Source organism: Schistocerca piceifrons, chromosome 1 (genome assembly GCF_021461385.2).
Source record: "Schistocerca piceifrons isolate TAMUIC-IGC-003096 chromosome 1, iqSchPice1.1, whole genome shotgun sequence".
Classification (NCBI taxonomy): Eukaryota; Metazoa; Arthropoda; class Insecta; order Orthoptera; family Acrididae; genus Schistocerca; species Schistocerca piceifrons.
This window is the reverse complement of record NC_060138.1, coordinates 393,158,257-393,174,000: the sequence shown is the minus strand read 5'-3', so window position 1 is coordinate 393,174,000 and position 15,744 is coordinate 393,158,257. Positions and strand designations below refer to the sequence as shown.

Genomic DNA, 15,744 nt, shown 5'->3' with positions numbered 1-15,744 from the left:
GTCGTCATAGTAAGCAATGAATACAAATGAAATTGACAAAGACAAACAAACAAGGTGGTGGTTTCACTTTAGAATAAAAGTTTACGATACAGTGGAATTTCATGAATGAACATTTTTGAAAGGAGGGAAAACATACTACCAAAAAATATTGAATTTGGTAATGACTTGATTTTTTTCAGCGGTGAAAAAGTGTAATTAAAAGTAGCACATTTGGGGTAATATGCGATCTAGTAATGCCACGTTTCATGACGTGCTACATAATAAATTATAATTCTAAATGCGTCTTTTTGAGAATACATTCAGAATACCACACCCAGAAACTCAAAATTACATATTAGTGTACAAGAAGCAAAAATATTGTAAAGTGAAGTGACACTGGTGACATACAAGCTGCCGGATATGTACACTTAAGCCATCAATTGGAATTCAGGTATGTCACATGACGTGAGAGCATAGCCTCTTGCCTCCAAACTATGATTCCATATTTTAGGAACATACCTAAAAGACTTGTACATCAACAATAAATTTCAATTGAGTTGACTTTTTTATATGTGGATACATACCTACATATACAGTACATGTTAATCACAGTAACATCTAATTTCAATTTTACTGTGGCTAACGGCATCAATACTGGTATGTAACTTGTAAAACATAACATTATGTATAAATATAGTAACTGTTTAGTAAAATGACACCACCACCTAAAGCAGTTTGAATAAATAAAAAATAAATTAATACGAACCTGACATATGATGATTTTATTTATTCACAAAGCGAGGCAGAATTTACACAGATGTTCTTAAAAGAAAGCATCATTGTTCATTTTACTTTTTCCCATTAGTGAATGACTACTGATAATATAAAATGGCATTGCTAAAACTACCGGTATTAACTACACTACACTGCATAGTCTTGTCTTCACAGACATTTGAAGAATATGTCAGTAGTTGCTTGTTTCTTCAGCCCTCATTTACATATTGCAATAACTATCTTCATTAACTCGTTCAACTCTTCATCACCTTTCAGCACTACTTTATCAGCTTCAAAGCTTAACACACAAGTTTAATTGTGTCCATGGCTTCAATAGCTTTTAACATCGTGGGGACTGGTGAAGGGCCTATTCAATCCGCATCTTCACTTTCTTGTTTTCTGCCATCTGATCCTGCAACACTTTATCAGTTGTCATGGACTGACAGACAGCAACACCTTCATCATGCTCAGCATAAGTATCGAAACTAAGGCATGTGGTATTTTCATCTGGCCCCATTATTTGCTGCCATTGTTCAGCTACAGTTTCATTGTTTTCTGATGTGATCTCTCATGTAAGGGGCAGTATACAATTAAAGCCGACCTTCTGAAAAGAATTTGATATTGTGATTTCTTGCACAGAATCCCACACATTTCTCATAAAATATATAGCAACCCAGATCGTCACCTTTCTTATTTTACTGTGAAGACAGGCCAGCCTCATCTGTAAAAGAACTTGCCTGTATTTTTGTTTCAGGCATCTTATAATGCTTTGGTTGAATGGCTGAAGGTGGCTTGTGCAATTGGCAGGAAAAAACACTATTTTTGTATTACGAAGATACGATGCATCTTGAGGATGTGCTGCACATTGGTCAATAAAGAGGACGATTGATCTGTTTCTGACACCCAACCTTGTATCCAAATTGTGCAAATATTTGTCAAATATACTTCTCATTACCAGTGCTTTTGTATTAGATGTATATTTTTTTTTGGAACATCTGCACATTATTGAAACATTGTGAACTTTCCGCTGTGCCAGGTATTAGTGGCACCAACTTTTCTATTCCACTTGCATTGTAACATGACAGAACAGTCAGTCTCTCTTTGCTGAATTTTCTGCTGTACCTCGAGCATATTTTATACCCTAAATTTTGTCGGCTCTTAATCTGCTCAATCTACCCATTGAGTGGCTTGAAATCTTTGAGTTCAAACTTTTGTACCAAATAAGTAGTTTTAGCATGAACCACAGTACCACATCAACTGGAGTTTACACTGTGAGAGTTTGCTTAAACCATTCAGCAGGAAACTTTCAAGTTCTAGAAACTGATCGTCAAGCACACTTTTCTTTTGCTGATTCCTCCTTCCACACATGCAGCTTCAATTATTTTTCTCTTGCTTACTATTGTGTTTAATGTAAACGGGGGAATGTTGAGTTTTTGTGCAGCATCAACATGTTTGATGTGTGGATTTTTGTCCAGTTCCTGAATAATGTTCCACTTCTCTTCATTAGTGAAATGCCTCACTATTTTCTTATTCATGGCATACTGGCTCCCTTTTCAAAACAAAAAAGAAAATTAAGCACTGAGAATTACTCGGACACTGAAGTCACACTGTACTGTACATGAACAAAGACTGTTTTCCAGAAATTGTCTTAAAAGATTGATTATGTCATTTGTATGCTCCCAACAAGCTTTTCTTCCTGTTTAATTTGGTATTCTTTTATAAAAATGGAAATGAAATTCAAATAATTCGAACGCCTGCAAAAACGCTCCATTCAAGTCATGTGATGCCTGTGATGTCACTGGCTAGCTCGCTGCTCCTGTTGTTGTAATGATAATTCGCAGTGATGTCTTGTTTTGGAATTTATATTTTGGAATTTATATTTTGGAAAATGGGATTGGTGTGTAGTACCATATCCCAACTGTGTCTGGTTCAATCCTCTTTTTCTTGTTACAGCTTGAAAGAGCATCCCTTAAGCTTTCAAAGCTATATACAGGGGTGAGTCAAATGAAAACCTTAAATTTGTAATAACAAATTGAAATTTTTGCAGTTATCCTGTAAGTTGGTAAGCGTGCTACAAGCAGCGTGCAGAATGGCCTGTAGGTGGCAGCATAGTGCAGATGCACACATACCGTCGCAGTATCAGTATAAAGATGGCCACCCCACTTGCGACTTGCACCAGGAAGGTTTTTGCGTACTGAAGGTGTGAAACCTATTGAAATTCATCGATGAATGGAGGTTCAGTATGGTGATGCATGTTTGCCACAGCAGCAAGTCTACGAATGGAGTAGGAAGTTTGCAAATGGTGTGACTTCAGTGGAAGATGCTCCTTGTCCAGGTCAGGCACGAGTTGTGACTCCACAGAACATTGCAGTAGTTGAAGCCATAGTGAAGGAAAACCGCCAAGTGACACTGAATGACAATGTAGCATGTTTACAGATTAGTCATGGGTCAGCACACCACATTGTGCGTGATGTGCTCCAGTTTCACAAAGTGTCTGCAAGATGGGTACCACAGCAGCTGACTCCTGAAATGAGAGAATGACGTGTTGATGCTTGTGAAGAACTTCTTCGACACTTTGAATGAGAAGGTGATGGCTTCCTTGCAAGAATCGTTACTAGGGACGAAACCTGGGTTCACTTCAACCAACCGGAAATGAAGAGAGCGAGCAAGGAATGGCGTCATTCCTCATCACCAAAACCAAAGAAGTTTTGAATGGAACCATCAGCAGGGAAGGTTATGCTGACTCTCTTTTGGGATGAAAAAGGCGTCATTTTGGAGCATTACATGCCTAGAGGGACCACTGTCACCAGTGCATCATACACAGATCTCCTAATAATCATCTGCAGCCTGCAATCAAATCAAAGCAACATGGATTGCTGTCAGCAGGTGTCCTTTTGCAACATGACAATGCAAGGCCCCACACTGTGCAACAATCACAGACCTGCATTTTGAGTGTCTTCCTCATACACCATACTCACCAGACCTTGCCCCTAGTGATTCCCGTATGTTTGGACCACTCAAAGACGCGATGGAAGGAAAGAAGTTCTGTTGTGATGAAGAGGTATGCCACGCGGTCCACGAGTGGTTGCGTGGACTACCAAAAGAATTTTTTTTCTAAAGGAATTTATGCACTTTGTAAGCACTGGAGGACTTGCATTGAGTGTGGGGGAGATTATGTTGAAAAGTGATACAGCTTTGTACCACTTCTGCACAATAAATAATATTTAAAAAAATATTTAAGGTTTTCATTTGACTCACCCTCGTAGTTCAATTTCTGGATCTAGCGTATTGATGGGTATGAATACATTTCAAAAGTTATTATTTTAGCACTTCGAGAAGATTGAAAAGTGAAATATTTTGCTCAGTAAGTCCCACAACTAATTTTTTTTAGTATATAAATCAGTTTCGAACATTAATTTAACATATGCCATCAAACAAGTGTAATACACAACACAGTAAATTTGCGAAACAAAAAACACTTAAGAGTCAGTTCCATTTTTGATCAAATAGTTCTACAGTTTTGTCAAGGATAGGTTGAGCAAAAGTGTTTTGTCTTCCTGATGACGATGGTGATTGTGCTTCTAAAGTCATGAATATGTTGCTCAGGAATCCAGCTGGTGTCTCTAGCAGCTGGCCAGTGCAAGGAATGAGCACAACCATGTGGGTGCATAAAGCTGATGAGGACATTTCTTGTCCATGTGAAATATTCTATTAACTTTATTTGAAAGGCATGGACAGCAATGGTATGATGATGGAGACAGTCACTGGTCATACAAATGCTAGTACTGTGGCATTCTTTGTCACCAAAATAGATAACTAATGGATGTAGTGTGGCCTGACTATTCCCCCAATGCATGATTTCTGTTTAGCTGCTTAAGGTATAAGCTTTAGTGTTTTGTCACAAAGGATGGCTCCTTAAACCAGTAATTTTCAAAATCAGTGTCTCCATGAAATCTTCAACAGTTCTCTGACATGTCTCCAGTGTGTGTCTGTCAGTATGGATATGGTATTGGTATTACATTGTTTCTTCAGGGTTATAGTCTTTTAAATCATCTTCGAGAAAAGCCTCTTGCTGTATTTTTCCTGGACATTCCACACACCATTGCAGCATACAATCTTTTGATTCCAAACTGCACACAGTTTTTTCCCTCAAAAGCTTGTAGTCATCTTGGATGGATGTTTCTGAAGCCAACATTAATTTGACATTTTGATGAATTACACATACACGTATTGAATGTGATTCAGAAGTGCCAACTGCAGTACATCATTTCAGGGAGAACTTACAAAATTTTGAGAATCTCAGTTGATTTCCATATTGCATACAATAAGCAATGAACATTTCTTTCAGGTTTCAAAGGAGCAGATGTTTCTGCTTTTGAATCTTTTTATTATTTATTATTTATTTTTACTGGAGCACAATCCTGTTAGCTTGGGCACAAACGAGAAAACTCATCATCTTCAAAACACGGAGGACATTTTGTTTTACTTTATCGTTGAGCTTTTTCCCATTTGCACTTGTTGCCAAAATCCCATCTTCTATCTTTAGTTTCTTCGACTTCTTCTCCATTTTAGTTGAAAGAGCAAATTCTTTAGCCGTTTTTTCAATAGTCCAGCTGTTTGGGACCATATTAAGTTCTTATATCCATATCTTTAAATTTTTGGCACTCTTCTGTTTGTATTTGAGCAATATCTATGTGACTCACGCAAGCAGCTGTGACAGTTACCGTAGTAATGCTATCTTGGGCTTTCAGAACTTTGCGCTTCATGTATCCCATTGAATCCCTTTCGCTGATCCATTGAACCTTTAATGGTGACTCTCCAAGTGATGATAATGAAGTATTAGCAGTAAAGCAACTACATCCATGTCTTCAGTGGACGGTGATTCTTGCTTATCCTGGTGGGATGATTCTTTCTGGCCCATTTCTTGTCTACATTTGGTACGAATTTTCTGATCAGGTTTAAAAACATTAGTCAGTAACTTCAACCTATCAGGCATTGCAATGGTCACTGCTGTTAAAGTCTTCTAGGTTACACTTTTTCTTTACCAAATGGGTTGCAGCCAGTCTTCTGCAGGAAATGAAATTTTGTCATCAACAAGACATTATGGAATGGACAAATTTGGGCATATGCAGTAAAATCAAGCCCAGCCTACTTGGGAAAGGAGAACATGTAAATGAGCTGCATTAACAAGTGTTTAATGCAGTTGGGACTGGGGTTCCCATAAATGGACGTACTATGCAGCAAAATGCAATAATGAGGAAGATACTAATAAGATTCCACTGTATTTCACAAAAATAATCTTTATCATCATAATAAGCAATGAGGATAAGAAGAAATTGACAAAAAGCAAACAATCAATTGTTTTAAGGCTGTAATTTCATCTTTGAGCCATTGCAACATAAAGTTTTCAACCATTGTCATTTCCTGACAAACATTTGTAAGCAATTTTGCATTTTTCCTAGACATAATCACGCATCTGAAAACTTTCACGAAATCATAATGCCTGAAACAAATTATCATCCTAAATAACAAGCAAAAGTGGGCCCAAAATTTAATAAATTTCAGGTGATACTGCTCCAGTAGTTTTATTTGGAAACCACTCATAATAGAGTAGTACAAAGTCGAAACTACATTACAATAACTTCAGGTATACTACTTTCACTGACAGTGATCTCCTCAGTAAGATCACTTTAAAAAGAAACACTTCACAATATCTTATTATCATGTAGCACAATCTCCACACCACCTATTACTTTGAACACTGTAAGTGATTGCTACAATGCACTTCATTCATAGAAGTACTTCAGTTATTCACTAGATGTCTGTGTCTTGAAGTAGCATTAGTGATTTCATGCAGAGGGCACCGGTACTTTAAAAAATTAATAAAACAGTTGTTTCAGGCTTGCTTTTGTTGAATTGGATGTAGTTTGTGACTGGCATCACATCATCTTTTCAGATGAGTCAATCTTTAGCTCGTTGAACGAGGGTCTGGTAATGATTTACAGGCCACCCGGAGCACAGTACATGGCGCAATACCCACAAGTTGGATGCATCACAGTCTCATGATGGGGATAGATGTCGTCAGATGGGTCAGGAATACTTCATAGATTTTATGGTCAACTTGCCACGTGTCAGTATGTGTACATCACGAAACATACAGTGGTGCTGAGTGGGTGGGTGCCCTATCCCAGTGAAGTGATTCAATTCTAGCAACACCAGTGACCTGTTTGCATGAGTCGAATCATTCAGAAATAATTTTCGCAACATGCTGATGTTGATTTGGTCGAGTGGCCTGTTTGATTGCCAGACTTGAATCACATGAAAAAATAATGAGGCTCAATGAAATGTCATGGCTGACAACAGCCTATTGCGCACCTGACTCAACTGTGGGATGTAGCACTGTGTACATGATAAAGTCTCGTGGCAATGGGATGTATCTCCGGAGGCTGACCACCTTCATGCCTCGTCCAGTGAGGCAGGTAATCCATGGCAGTGGCGGATGAACCTCATACTAGCCTCTTTGAAATTTCCCTCATCTCACATTACTCTGCTTTATGTTACAACATTTGATGTAAGTGTATGTTTGTTAATTGGAATTATAGGTGAACTCATTTTACTTTAAATTGTATTTATTGAATTCGTGCTATCAACACCTAATAGTGCAAATTTGAGAAAGAGCATAAACAAGTCTATTTGAATCGAAATAGAAATGGTGTCCTAAAGTGAGGCAATCAGAGACAACCCTTAGTATCAACCAATATAAGTGCAGGTAAAAACAATAACAATAGAATTCTCTTTTTTACTGGCTCTCCAACATTTTCTACATTTATTGCACTAAAAAAGTGCTATCAGGGCATAAGAAAGCTCTTTTTCAAGTTAACATTCTTTGGGAGCCCAAGGGTAGCATTCCAAGCACTATGTCCATTTTTCTGTTATAGTTTTAAGAAAAAGTACCACTGCAGAATACGCATTCAGTGTCTTCTTCTTCTTCTTCTTCTTCTTCTTCTTCTTCAGGTTGCAACTCTGAACATTGTCCTCAATCAAATGAATGACTGAAATGTTTAGTTCCTTGTGTTTTCTCTTTTTCTTTCTCAGGAACAAAAACTTCGTTTCTGACTCCATTGATTCTGCTACACCTTTCATCTCAACCATGTAGTAACATGTTCTTTCAGCTCGTCATCATCGTTGAAGTGTTGACCACCAAGGACAGATTTTAGATGTAAGAAGAGATGAAAGTCGCTAGGAGTGAGGTCCAGACTGTACGGAGGATGATCAAATGCATCCCAGTGAAATTCCTGTAAGAGTTGTTTGGTCACATTCGCCATGTGAGGTCAGGCATTATCGTGGGAAAAAAACCATCTTTTGACAGTAATCCTCGATACTTGTTCTGTATTGCACCGAGCAATTTCTTAATGGTCTCACAGTAACCATGTGCATTGATTGTTTGGCCTCGTGGTCAATCAGCAAAATGCCTTTTCTGTCCCAAAAAATGGTGCACATCCATTCCATTGACTGCCATTTTGTTTCAGGGGTGTCGTAAGATACCCAAGTTTCATTCCCTGTGACTATCCGAGAAAGAAAACCAGTGCCTTCTTCATTGTAGTGTGTCAAAAACTGAAGTACACTGGCCATCCATTGTTTTTTCTGTTGTTCAGTAAGAATTTTGGGTACCCAATGTGAGCAAAGTTTTCAAAATTTCAGTTTTTCAGTAACAATTTCATGAAGTAGTGATCATGAGATTTGTGGAACTTCCATAGCAAGGGCACTAAGTGTAACTTACAGTTGAGCTTAATCTCCTCTTCAATTGTGTGAACCATTTCATTAGTAACCACTTCGTTCTTCATTGTGCACTTGATCACGTCCTTCATTGAACAGTCTGACCCATCTTCTACTATTGAATCGCTCATAGCATTTTGTCCATAAACCTCGCAGATTTGCCAATGAATTTCCTTTGGTTTAACTTTCTTTGCATTTAGAAAACAAATCACAGACCTCATTCCACACACGGCGGCATTTTCAATTACAGCTGACATTATAAAGAACCACTACAAAGCGCACGAAGGCAGGAGCGATCTGAAAATGGCGTACGTATCTTCTCCTTGAGTCAGAGTAACTGCCGTGCTTGCTAGGAACTGCGATCATAGTGCTGCCGTGGATAGAAATAGAAACGGAACTTACTTTGTGAATGACCCTCATGTTACGTTGACGCCAGAGTTTATTAGCTCATTATTAAACAGTTATTCTCTCTTATTCAGTTTCATCTGAGTGATTTTTTTCTGCTGCATCTGCTTTCTCATTCTGTCTTTTACTCCTCATAGGAGTTTTATGTATAGAGACTGTTACTTCTTTGAGAACTTAATCTGGACCTGATGGTGTTCAAAGTTTAATGAGAGAATGAATTTTAGTGTTGCAGAGTAAAAGGCCAAAAGCATTGCTGTTGAGCCTTTGCTTACATTTGAATGTGATATTTCAGGAAAAATTAATGATTATCAGTTTTATTTAAGCCAGGAAACTGAAGAAGTATTTGATTATTTACTCTTGCTTACATTTGAAATACAAGCTACATAAAAGATAAAGTTTTTCAAGAATTCTGATTCATCTAAATTCACTTTCTCCTCAAAATAATCATATTCTCTCAATCCTATAAAAGGAAAGCCCTTAACATAACTATGATAAAGTTAGTTTTAAATTTTGTGAGTGATACAGTTTTTATTAGCTCATACTACAATAGTTGTCTTGAAGACTGCAAATAATATACACTAGTGTTGTACTTATTACGATGAGAGAACCTGCTACAGAAAGGCCGTTGCCTGATGTGACGAGGGGGATAAAAAAATATTAGCCCAATGGCACATCTGATCTCTGTTTTACCAACTGATAATCACTCACTTCAGCCATGATTTACTTGCTTAGTCATGCTAACAGCTAGTTCAGACTGCATCTAGCACTGTCGTTTAAATCCCTATTTCACAATCACTGTCAACACCCTATACTTCCGTCTATAATGTTGTGAGAACAGTTTTATTTAGTTGACTATACATCATCTATATATGCAGAATGAAGTGACAAATGAAAATCTTTACCAAGGTTTCAGTCTGGATGTATACAGCATAGAAATTTGAGACTTGAAAACATTTGTGGAACCATATAGTTTCATTTGTATAACATCTTGCCATCTGAATTTAAATTTACACTGACTTTCATTATCTTTGCCTACAGTCCTGTGAAGGAATTTATCCTTCTTCCAAATTATATCACACTGTGTCAACTATAATACAGATACTAGAGTTTATTTTACTTTTAAAGTATCTATTTTTGTTGATAACTGTCTTCATCATCATACTTGAGTGAAATGTGTAACTCAGAGTCTTCAGTGTTGTCACTAAATGGACAGTGCCATACAAAACCTAACAAAATTAGTCTTAAATGAACTGGAAAAAAAGAGGAAAGAAGGTTTTGTTTCATAATGTATATTCATCTTTAAGATCATACCATAATTCCTAATACTTAAAGTGAAAAATACATTTTTGCAGGATGGAAACATTCCAGGAATCGGCAGTTCAGATGTTGCGGGAGTTTCGAGCACTTTTACAGCATTCTCCAGTACCACTCAATGCCAATAGGTTCCTACAGTTGCTGGCGCTCAATATGTTTGCAATTGAAAACACACAGCTCAAAGGTAAGTGTTACACTCAAGTAATGCTATATTCCTTATTGATCTTTCTGTCTTATATATTTGCTTTGCTAATTATAAAAGGAAACAACAGTAAGGATGGTTATTAAGATTTAGTTTTATGTAAAGAGGCAAGAAATGAGAGTTGTAAAAGAACATACCAAACAAAGATAACTTCATACTCCTTTGCAAGAGAGTTACTTGTTATAAAGGAAATGGCCACACAACCTAGCTCCCCTACCCCAGCACACCCCATCCACTCCACACAACACACCTCTTCCCTTTCAGCACAACCCTCTGTGAGACACACCCCTCCTCCCAGACGCCCCTCTCCCTCTGCCTGGATGCCCCTCCCCCTCCTCTGTCTGGACGCCCCTCCCCCTCCTCTGTCTGGACGCCCCTCCCCCTCCTCTGTCTGGACGCCCCTCCCCCTCCTCTGCCTGGACGCCCCTCCCCCTCCTCTGCCTGGACGCCCCTCCCCCTCCTCTGCCTGGACGCCCCTCCCCCTCCTCTGCCTGGACGCCCCTCCCCCTCCTCTGCCTGGACGCCCCTCCCCCTCCTCTGCCTGGACGCCCCTCCCCCTCCTCTGCCTGGACGCCCCTCCCCCTCCTCTGCCTGGACGCCCCTCCCCCTCCTCTGCCTGGACGCCCCTCCCCGTCCTCTGCCTGGACGCCCCTCCCCGTCCTCTGCCTGGACGCCCCTCCCCGTCCTCTGCCTGGACGCCCCTCCCCGTCCTCTGCCTGGACGCCCCTCCCCGTCCTCTGCCTGGACGCCCCTCCCCGTCCTCTGCCTGGACGCCCCTCCCCGTCCTCTGCCTGGACGCCCCTCCCCGTCCTCTGCTTGGACGCCCCTCCCCGTCCTCTGCCTGGACGCCCCTGCCCGTCCTCTGCCTGGACGCCCCTCCCCGTCCTCCGCCTGGAGGATACTTCATATGTTGGAAGTGTATTCCTCCAATCAGAGTGCTCAAAGTCACACTTGAACCATTCGCTGTTGCCAAACTGTCACAAGAAATAGTCAAATCCGAATTCCTTGTCTGGCTGTTCTTCACATTGTGTTTGGATATTCAGTTATCATCACCGAGACTGGCCTGCAGTAGGTAAACTTCTTGCGAAATAGTGCAAAACAAAACCTTTTGAAGGCAGAGATTAAAAGCTGCTGCTGTTTCTGTATACACACAGATGTAACAACATAAACTCAATCTCTTCCGCAGCACAGTCGACTGTATAGAGGTATGTGGGTTAGAATATTGCAGGTTATAATTTTTTTTTTTACTTTTTTAAATCCACTAAATTGATATTTTACATTAATTGGTTTGAATCTAATTTTTTATTTTTAATCTTTTGTTGTATCATTTTCATCGTTGTATGAACTTTTATCTCTTTGCTCTTATTGTTCATGCTGTCATTCTTCTTCCTTTTGGGATCTGCATGTGTTGCCTATTAGCAGCAAATGAGTTCCATCCAGGACTGCTCATTGATCAGTATTGCATAAGCTCGTGTAAGAAAAGTGAGAAGTTACAGTTCACTTTAGGAGCTGAAACTGAATATTTTTCTGTCTTTAATTGCTTATACAAGTCAGCTTTGAAAGCCGTATGCAAAGTGAGCGTGATAATGCTGCGAGTTGCTGACCACAATTTTTCTTGGGTACATTGCACATCAAGAGGTTGTTGTTAGGTTAAGACATGAGTGTAAATTCAGGGCTACAATACATGTTGTCACCCACAGTACAGTCATTGGTCATTTAAAGTGACCTGTGGACATAGCATCTCATGGCCCCACCATACCTGATGGCAACAGCTTCCAACATTGCATTACATGTGCAGCATTTTAGCACTTGTGAAGTGACCCACCATGGTTGCGCGTTGCCTTTAACTGAGTGGATAGCTGATGTAGCAACACTTCAATGCCAAGTGAAAGACATCAGCCATAGCAAACATCACTGCTTACTTGAGATGCACTTGCAAACATGCTGTTGCTGCTCGGAGATGACAGCCCCCCCCTCCCCCCCCCCCCCCCCCCCTGCTCTGTGTAAGTTTGTGTGTTAAATCCACCCACCAAGTGGTGGCAGGAGAAAACATATTTAAAGGCTAAGTAATGTGTAAGCTTTCAGAGGCAGTGGCTCTTTCTAGTAGAAAGGTTGTAGAGGAAGAAAAAGATGAATGAAGGAAAAGAACAGGAAAGGTTTAGGAAATGGGGAGAGTTCAGGAAAGTCATCCAGAACACCAGCTCAGAGTAGACTTGCCAGACGGGATGAAAAGGTTTGTCTGATTGTGTTGGGGACGTAATTCGAAAACCTGAAAGCTTAAAAAACACAAACAAACAAATAAAGTTGTAGGGCTTACGGCTGTTCTCTTACTATTGTAGTAAATGAAAAATTCTTTCCAAGAATGTTTCACTATAGTATTGAGTAATTGCACACCAATTTTCAGTACTATAATGTCACTGATTTACAAGGAAAAGATACATAAAGTTGCCAAAATGTTAGTCACAGGAAACCTGAATCAAAAATTTGACTTGTGTTTGTATTAGGCCTTACCTTATATGGATGAACTACAGTGTATTAACTGTAAGACGGCAGAGTTGTGAGGGGAGTGCGGGGAGAGGAGGAAGCAAGCATTGGCTGGCGAGGGGAGTGGAGCCGTTGGGGGGGTGTGGGGGGGGAGACAAGGCACGCCTGCCAGTTACAGTGCTGGCACTACAAATTGCGCGTCATGGTTACACGAAAGCAGACGAAAGGCTTGAAAGTAAAACTTGCTTTAAATGTTGTTCGTAAACGAAACTGGAAAAAAAAATTATATATATATATATATATATATATATATATATATATATATATATATATATATATATATATATATATATATATATATATAAAAAGAAAGATGATGAAACTTACCAAACAAAAGCGCTGGCAGGTCGATAGACACACAAACAAACACAAACATACACACAAAATTCTAGCTTTCGCAACCAATGGTTGCCTCGTCAGGAAAGAGGGAAGGAGAAGGAAAGACAAAAGGATATGGGTTTTAAGGGAGAGGGTAAGGAGTCATTCCAATCCCGGGAGTGGAAAGACTTACTTTAGGGGGAAAAAAGGACAGGTATACACTCGCACACACACACATATCCATCCACACATACACAGACACAAGCAGACATTTTTTATGTGTATGTTTGTGTTTGTTTGTGTGTCTATCGACCTGCCAGCGCTTTTGTTTGGTAAGTTTCATCATCTTTCTTTTTAGATATATTTTTCCCACGTGGAATGTTTCCCTCTATTATATTCATATCATATATATATATATATATATATATAAAAAAATACAAAGATGAGGTGACTTACCGAACAAAAACGCTGGCAGGTCGATAGACCACAAACAAACACAAACATACACACAAAATTCAAGCTTTCGCAACAAATTGTTGCCTCATCAGGAAAGAGGGAAGGAGAGGGGAAGACGAAAGGAAGTGGGTTTTAAAGGAGAGGGTAAGGAGTCATTCCAATCCCGGGAGCGGAAAGACTCACCTTAGGGGGAAAAAAGGACAGGTATACACTCGCACACACGCACATATCCATCCACACATACAGACACAAGCTTGTGTCTGTATGTGTGGATGGATATGTGCGTGTGTGCGAGTGTATACCTGTCCTTTTTTCCCCCTAAGGTGAGTCTTTCCGCTCCCGGGATTGGAATGACTCCTTACCCTCTCCTTTAAAACCCACTTCCTTTCGTCTTCCCCTCTCCTTCCCTCTTTCCTGATGAGGCAACAATTTGTTGCGAAAGCTTGAATTTTGTGTGTATGTTTGTGTTTGTTTGTGGTCTATCGACCTGCCAGCGTTTTTGTTCGGTAAGTCACCTCATCTTTGTATTTATATATAATTTTTCCCACGTGGAATGTTTCCTTCCATTATATTGATATATATATATATATATATATATATATATATATATATATATATATATATATATATATATATATATATAATAGAGGGAAACATTCCACGTGGGAAAAATATATCTAAAAAGAAAGATGATGAAACTTACCAAACAAAAGCGCTGGCAGGTCGATAGACACACAAACACAAACATACACACAAAATTCTAGCTTTCGCAACCAATGGTTGCCTCATCAGGAAAGAGGGAAGGAGAAGGAAAGACAAAAGGATATGGGTTTTGGGAAGGGGTAAGGAGTCATTCCAATCCCGGGAGCGGAAAGACTTACCTTAGGGGGAAAAAAGGACAGGTATACACTCGCACACACGCACATATCCATCCACACATACAGACACAAGCAGACATATTTAAAGACAAAGAGTTTGGGCAGAGATGTCAGTCGAGGCAGAAGTGTAGAGGCAAAGAAGTTGTTGAAAGACAGGTGAGGTATGAGTGGCGGCAACTTGAAATTAGCGGAGATTGAGGCCTGGCAGATGACGAGAAGAGAGGATATACTGAAGGGCAAGTTCCCATCTCCGGAGTTGGGATAGGTTGGTGTTGGCGGGAAGTATCCAGATAACCCGGACGGTGTAACACTGTGCCAAGATGTGCTGGCTATGCACCAAGGCATGTTTAGCCACAGGGTGATCCTCATTACCAACAAACACTGTCTGCCTGTGTCCATTCATGCGAATGGACAGTTTGTTGCTGGTCATTCCCACATAGAATGCATCACAGTGTAGGCAGGTCAGTTGGTAAATCACGTGGGTGCTTTCACACGTGGCTCTGCCTTTGATCGTGTACACCTTCCGGGTTACAGGACTGGAGTAGGTGGTGGTGGGAGGTTGCATGGGACAGGTTTTGCATCGGGGGCGGTTACAAGGAAAGGAGCCAGAGGGTAGGGAAGGTGGTTTGGGGATTTCATAGGGATGAACTAACAGGTTACGAAGGTTAGGTGGACGGCGGAAAGACACTCTTGGCGGAGTGGGGAGGATTTCATGAAGGATGGATCTCATTTCAGGGCAGGATTTGAGGAAGTCGTATCCCAGCTGGAGAGCCACATTCAGAGTCTGGTCCAGTCCCGGAAAGTATCCTGTCACAAGTGGGGCACTTTTGTGGTTCTTCTGTGGGGGATTCTGGGTTTGAGGGGACGAGGAAGTGGCTCTGGTTATTTGCTTCTGTACCAGGTCAGGAGGGTAGTTGCGGGATGCGAAAGCTGTTTTCAGGTTGTTGGTGTAATGATTCAGGGATTCCGGACTGGAGCAGATTCGTGTGCCACGAAGACCTAGGCTGTAGGGAAGGGACCGTTTGATGTGGAATGGGTGGCAGCTGTCATAATGGAGGTACTGTTGCTTGTTGGTGGGTTTGATGTGGACGGACGTGT

General features: G+C 40.3%; 1 protein-coding gene across 1 annotated transcript in view; it reads left to right on the top strand.

Annotated features, from left to right (window-relative positions):
* LOC124787179 (telomerase-binding protein EST1A) overlaps positions 1 to 15,744 on the top strand; it is a 323,132-nt gene that overhangs the window by 201,075 nt on the left and 106,313 nt on the right. The window contains 1 exon segment of the mRNA XM_047254319.1: positions 10,287 to 10,432. Coding sequence (XP_047110275.1) covers positions 10,287 to 10,432 — 146 coding nt within the window.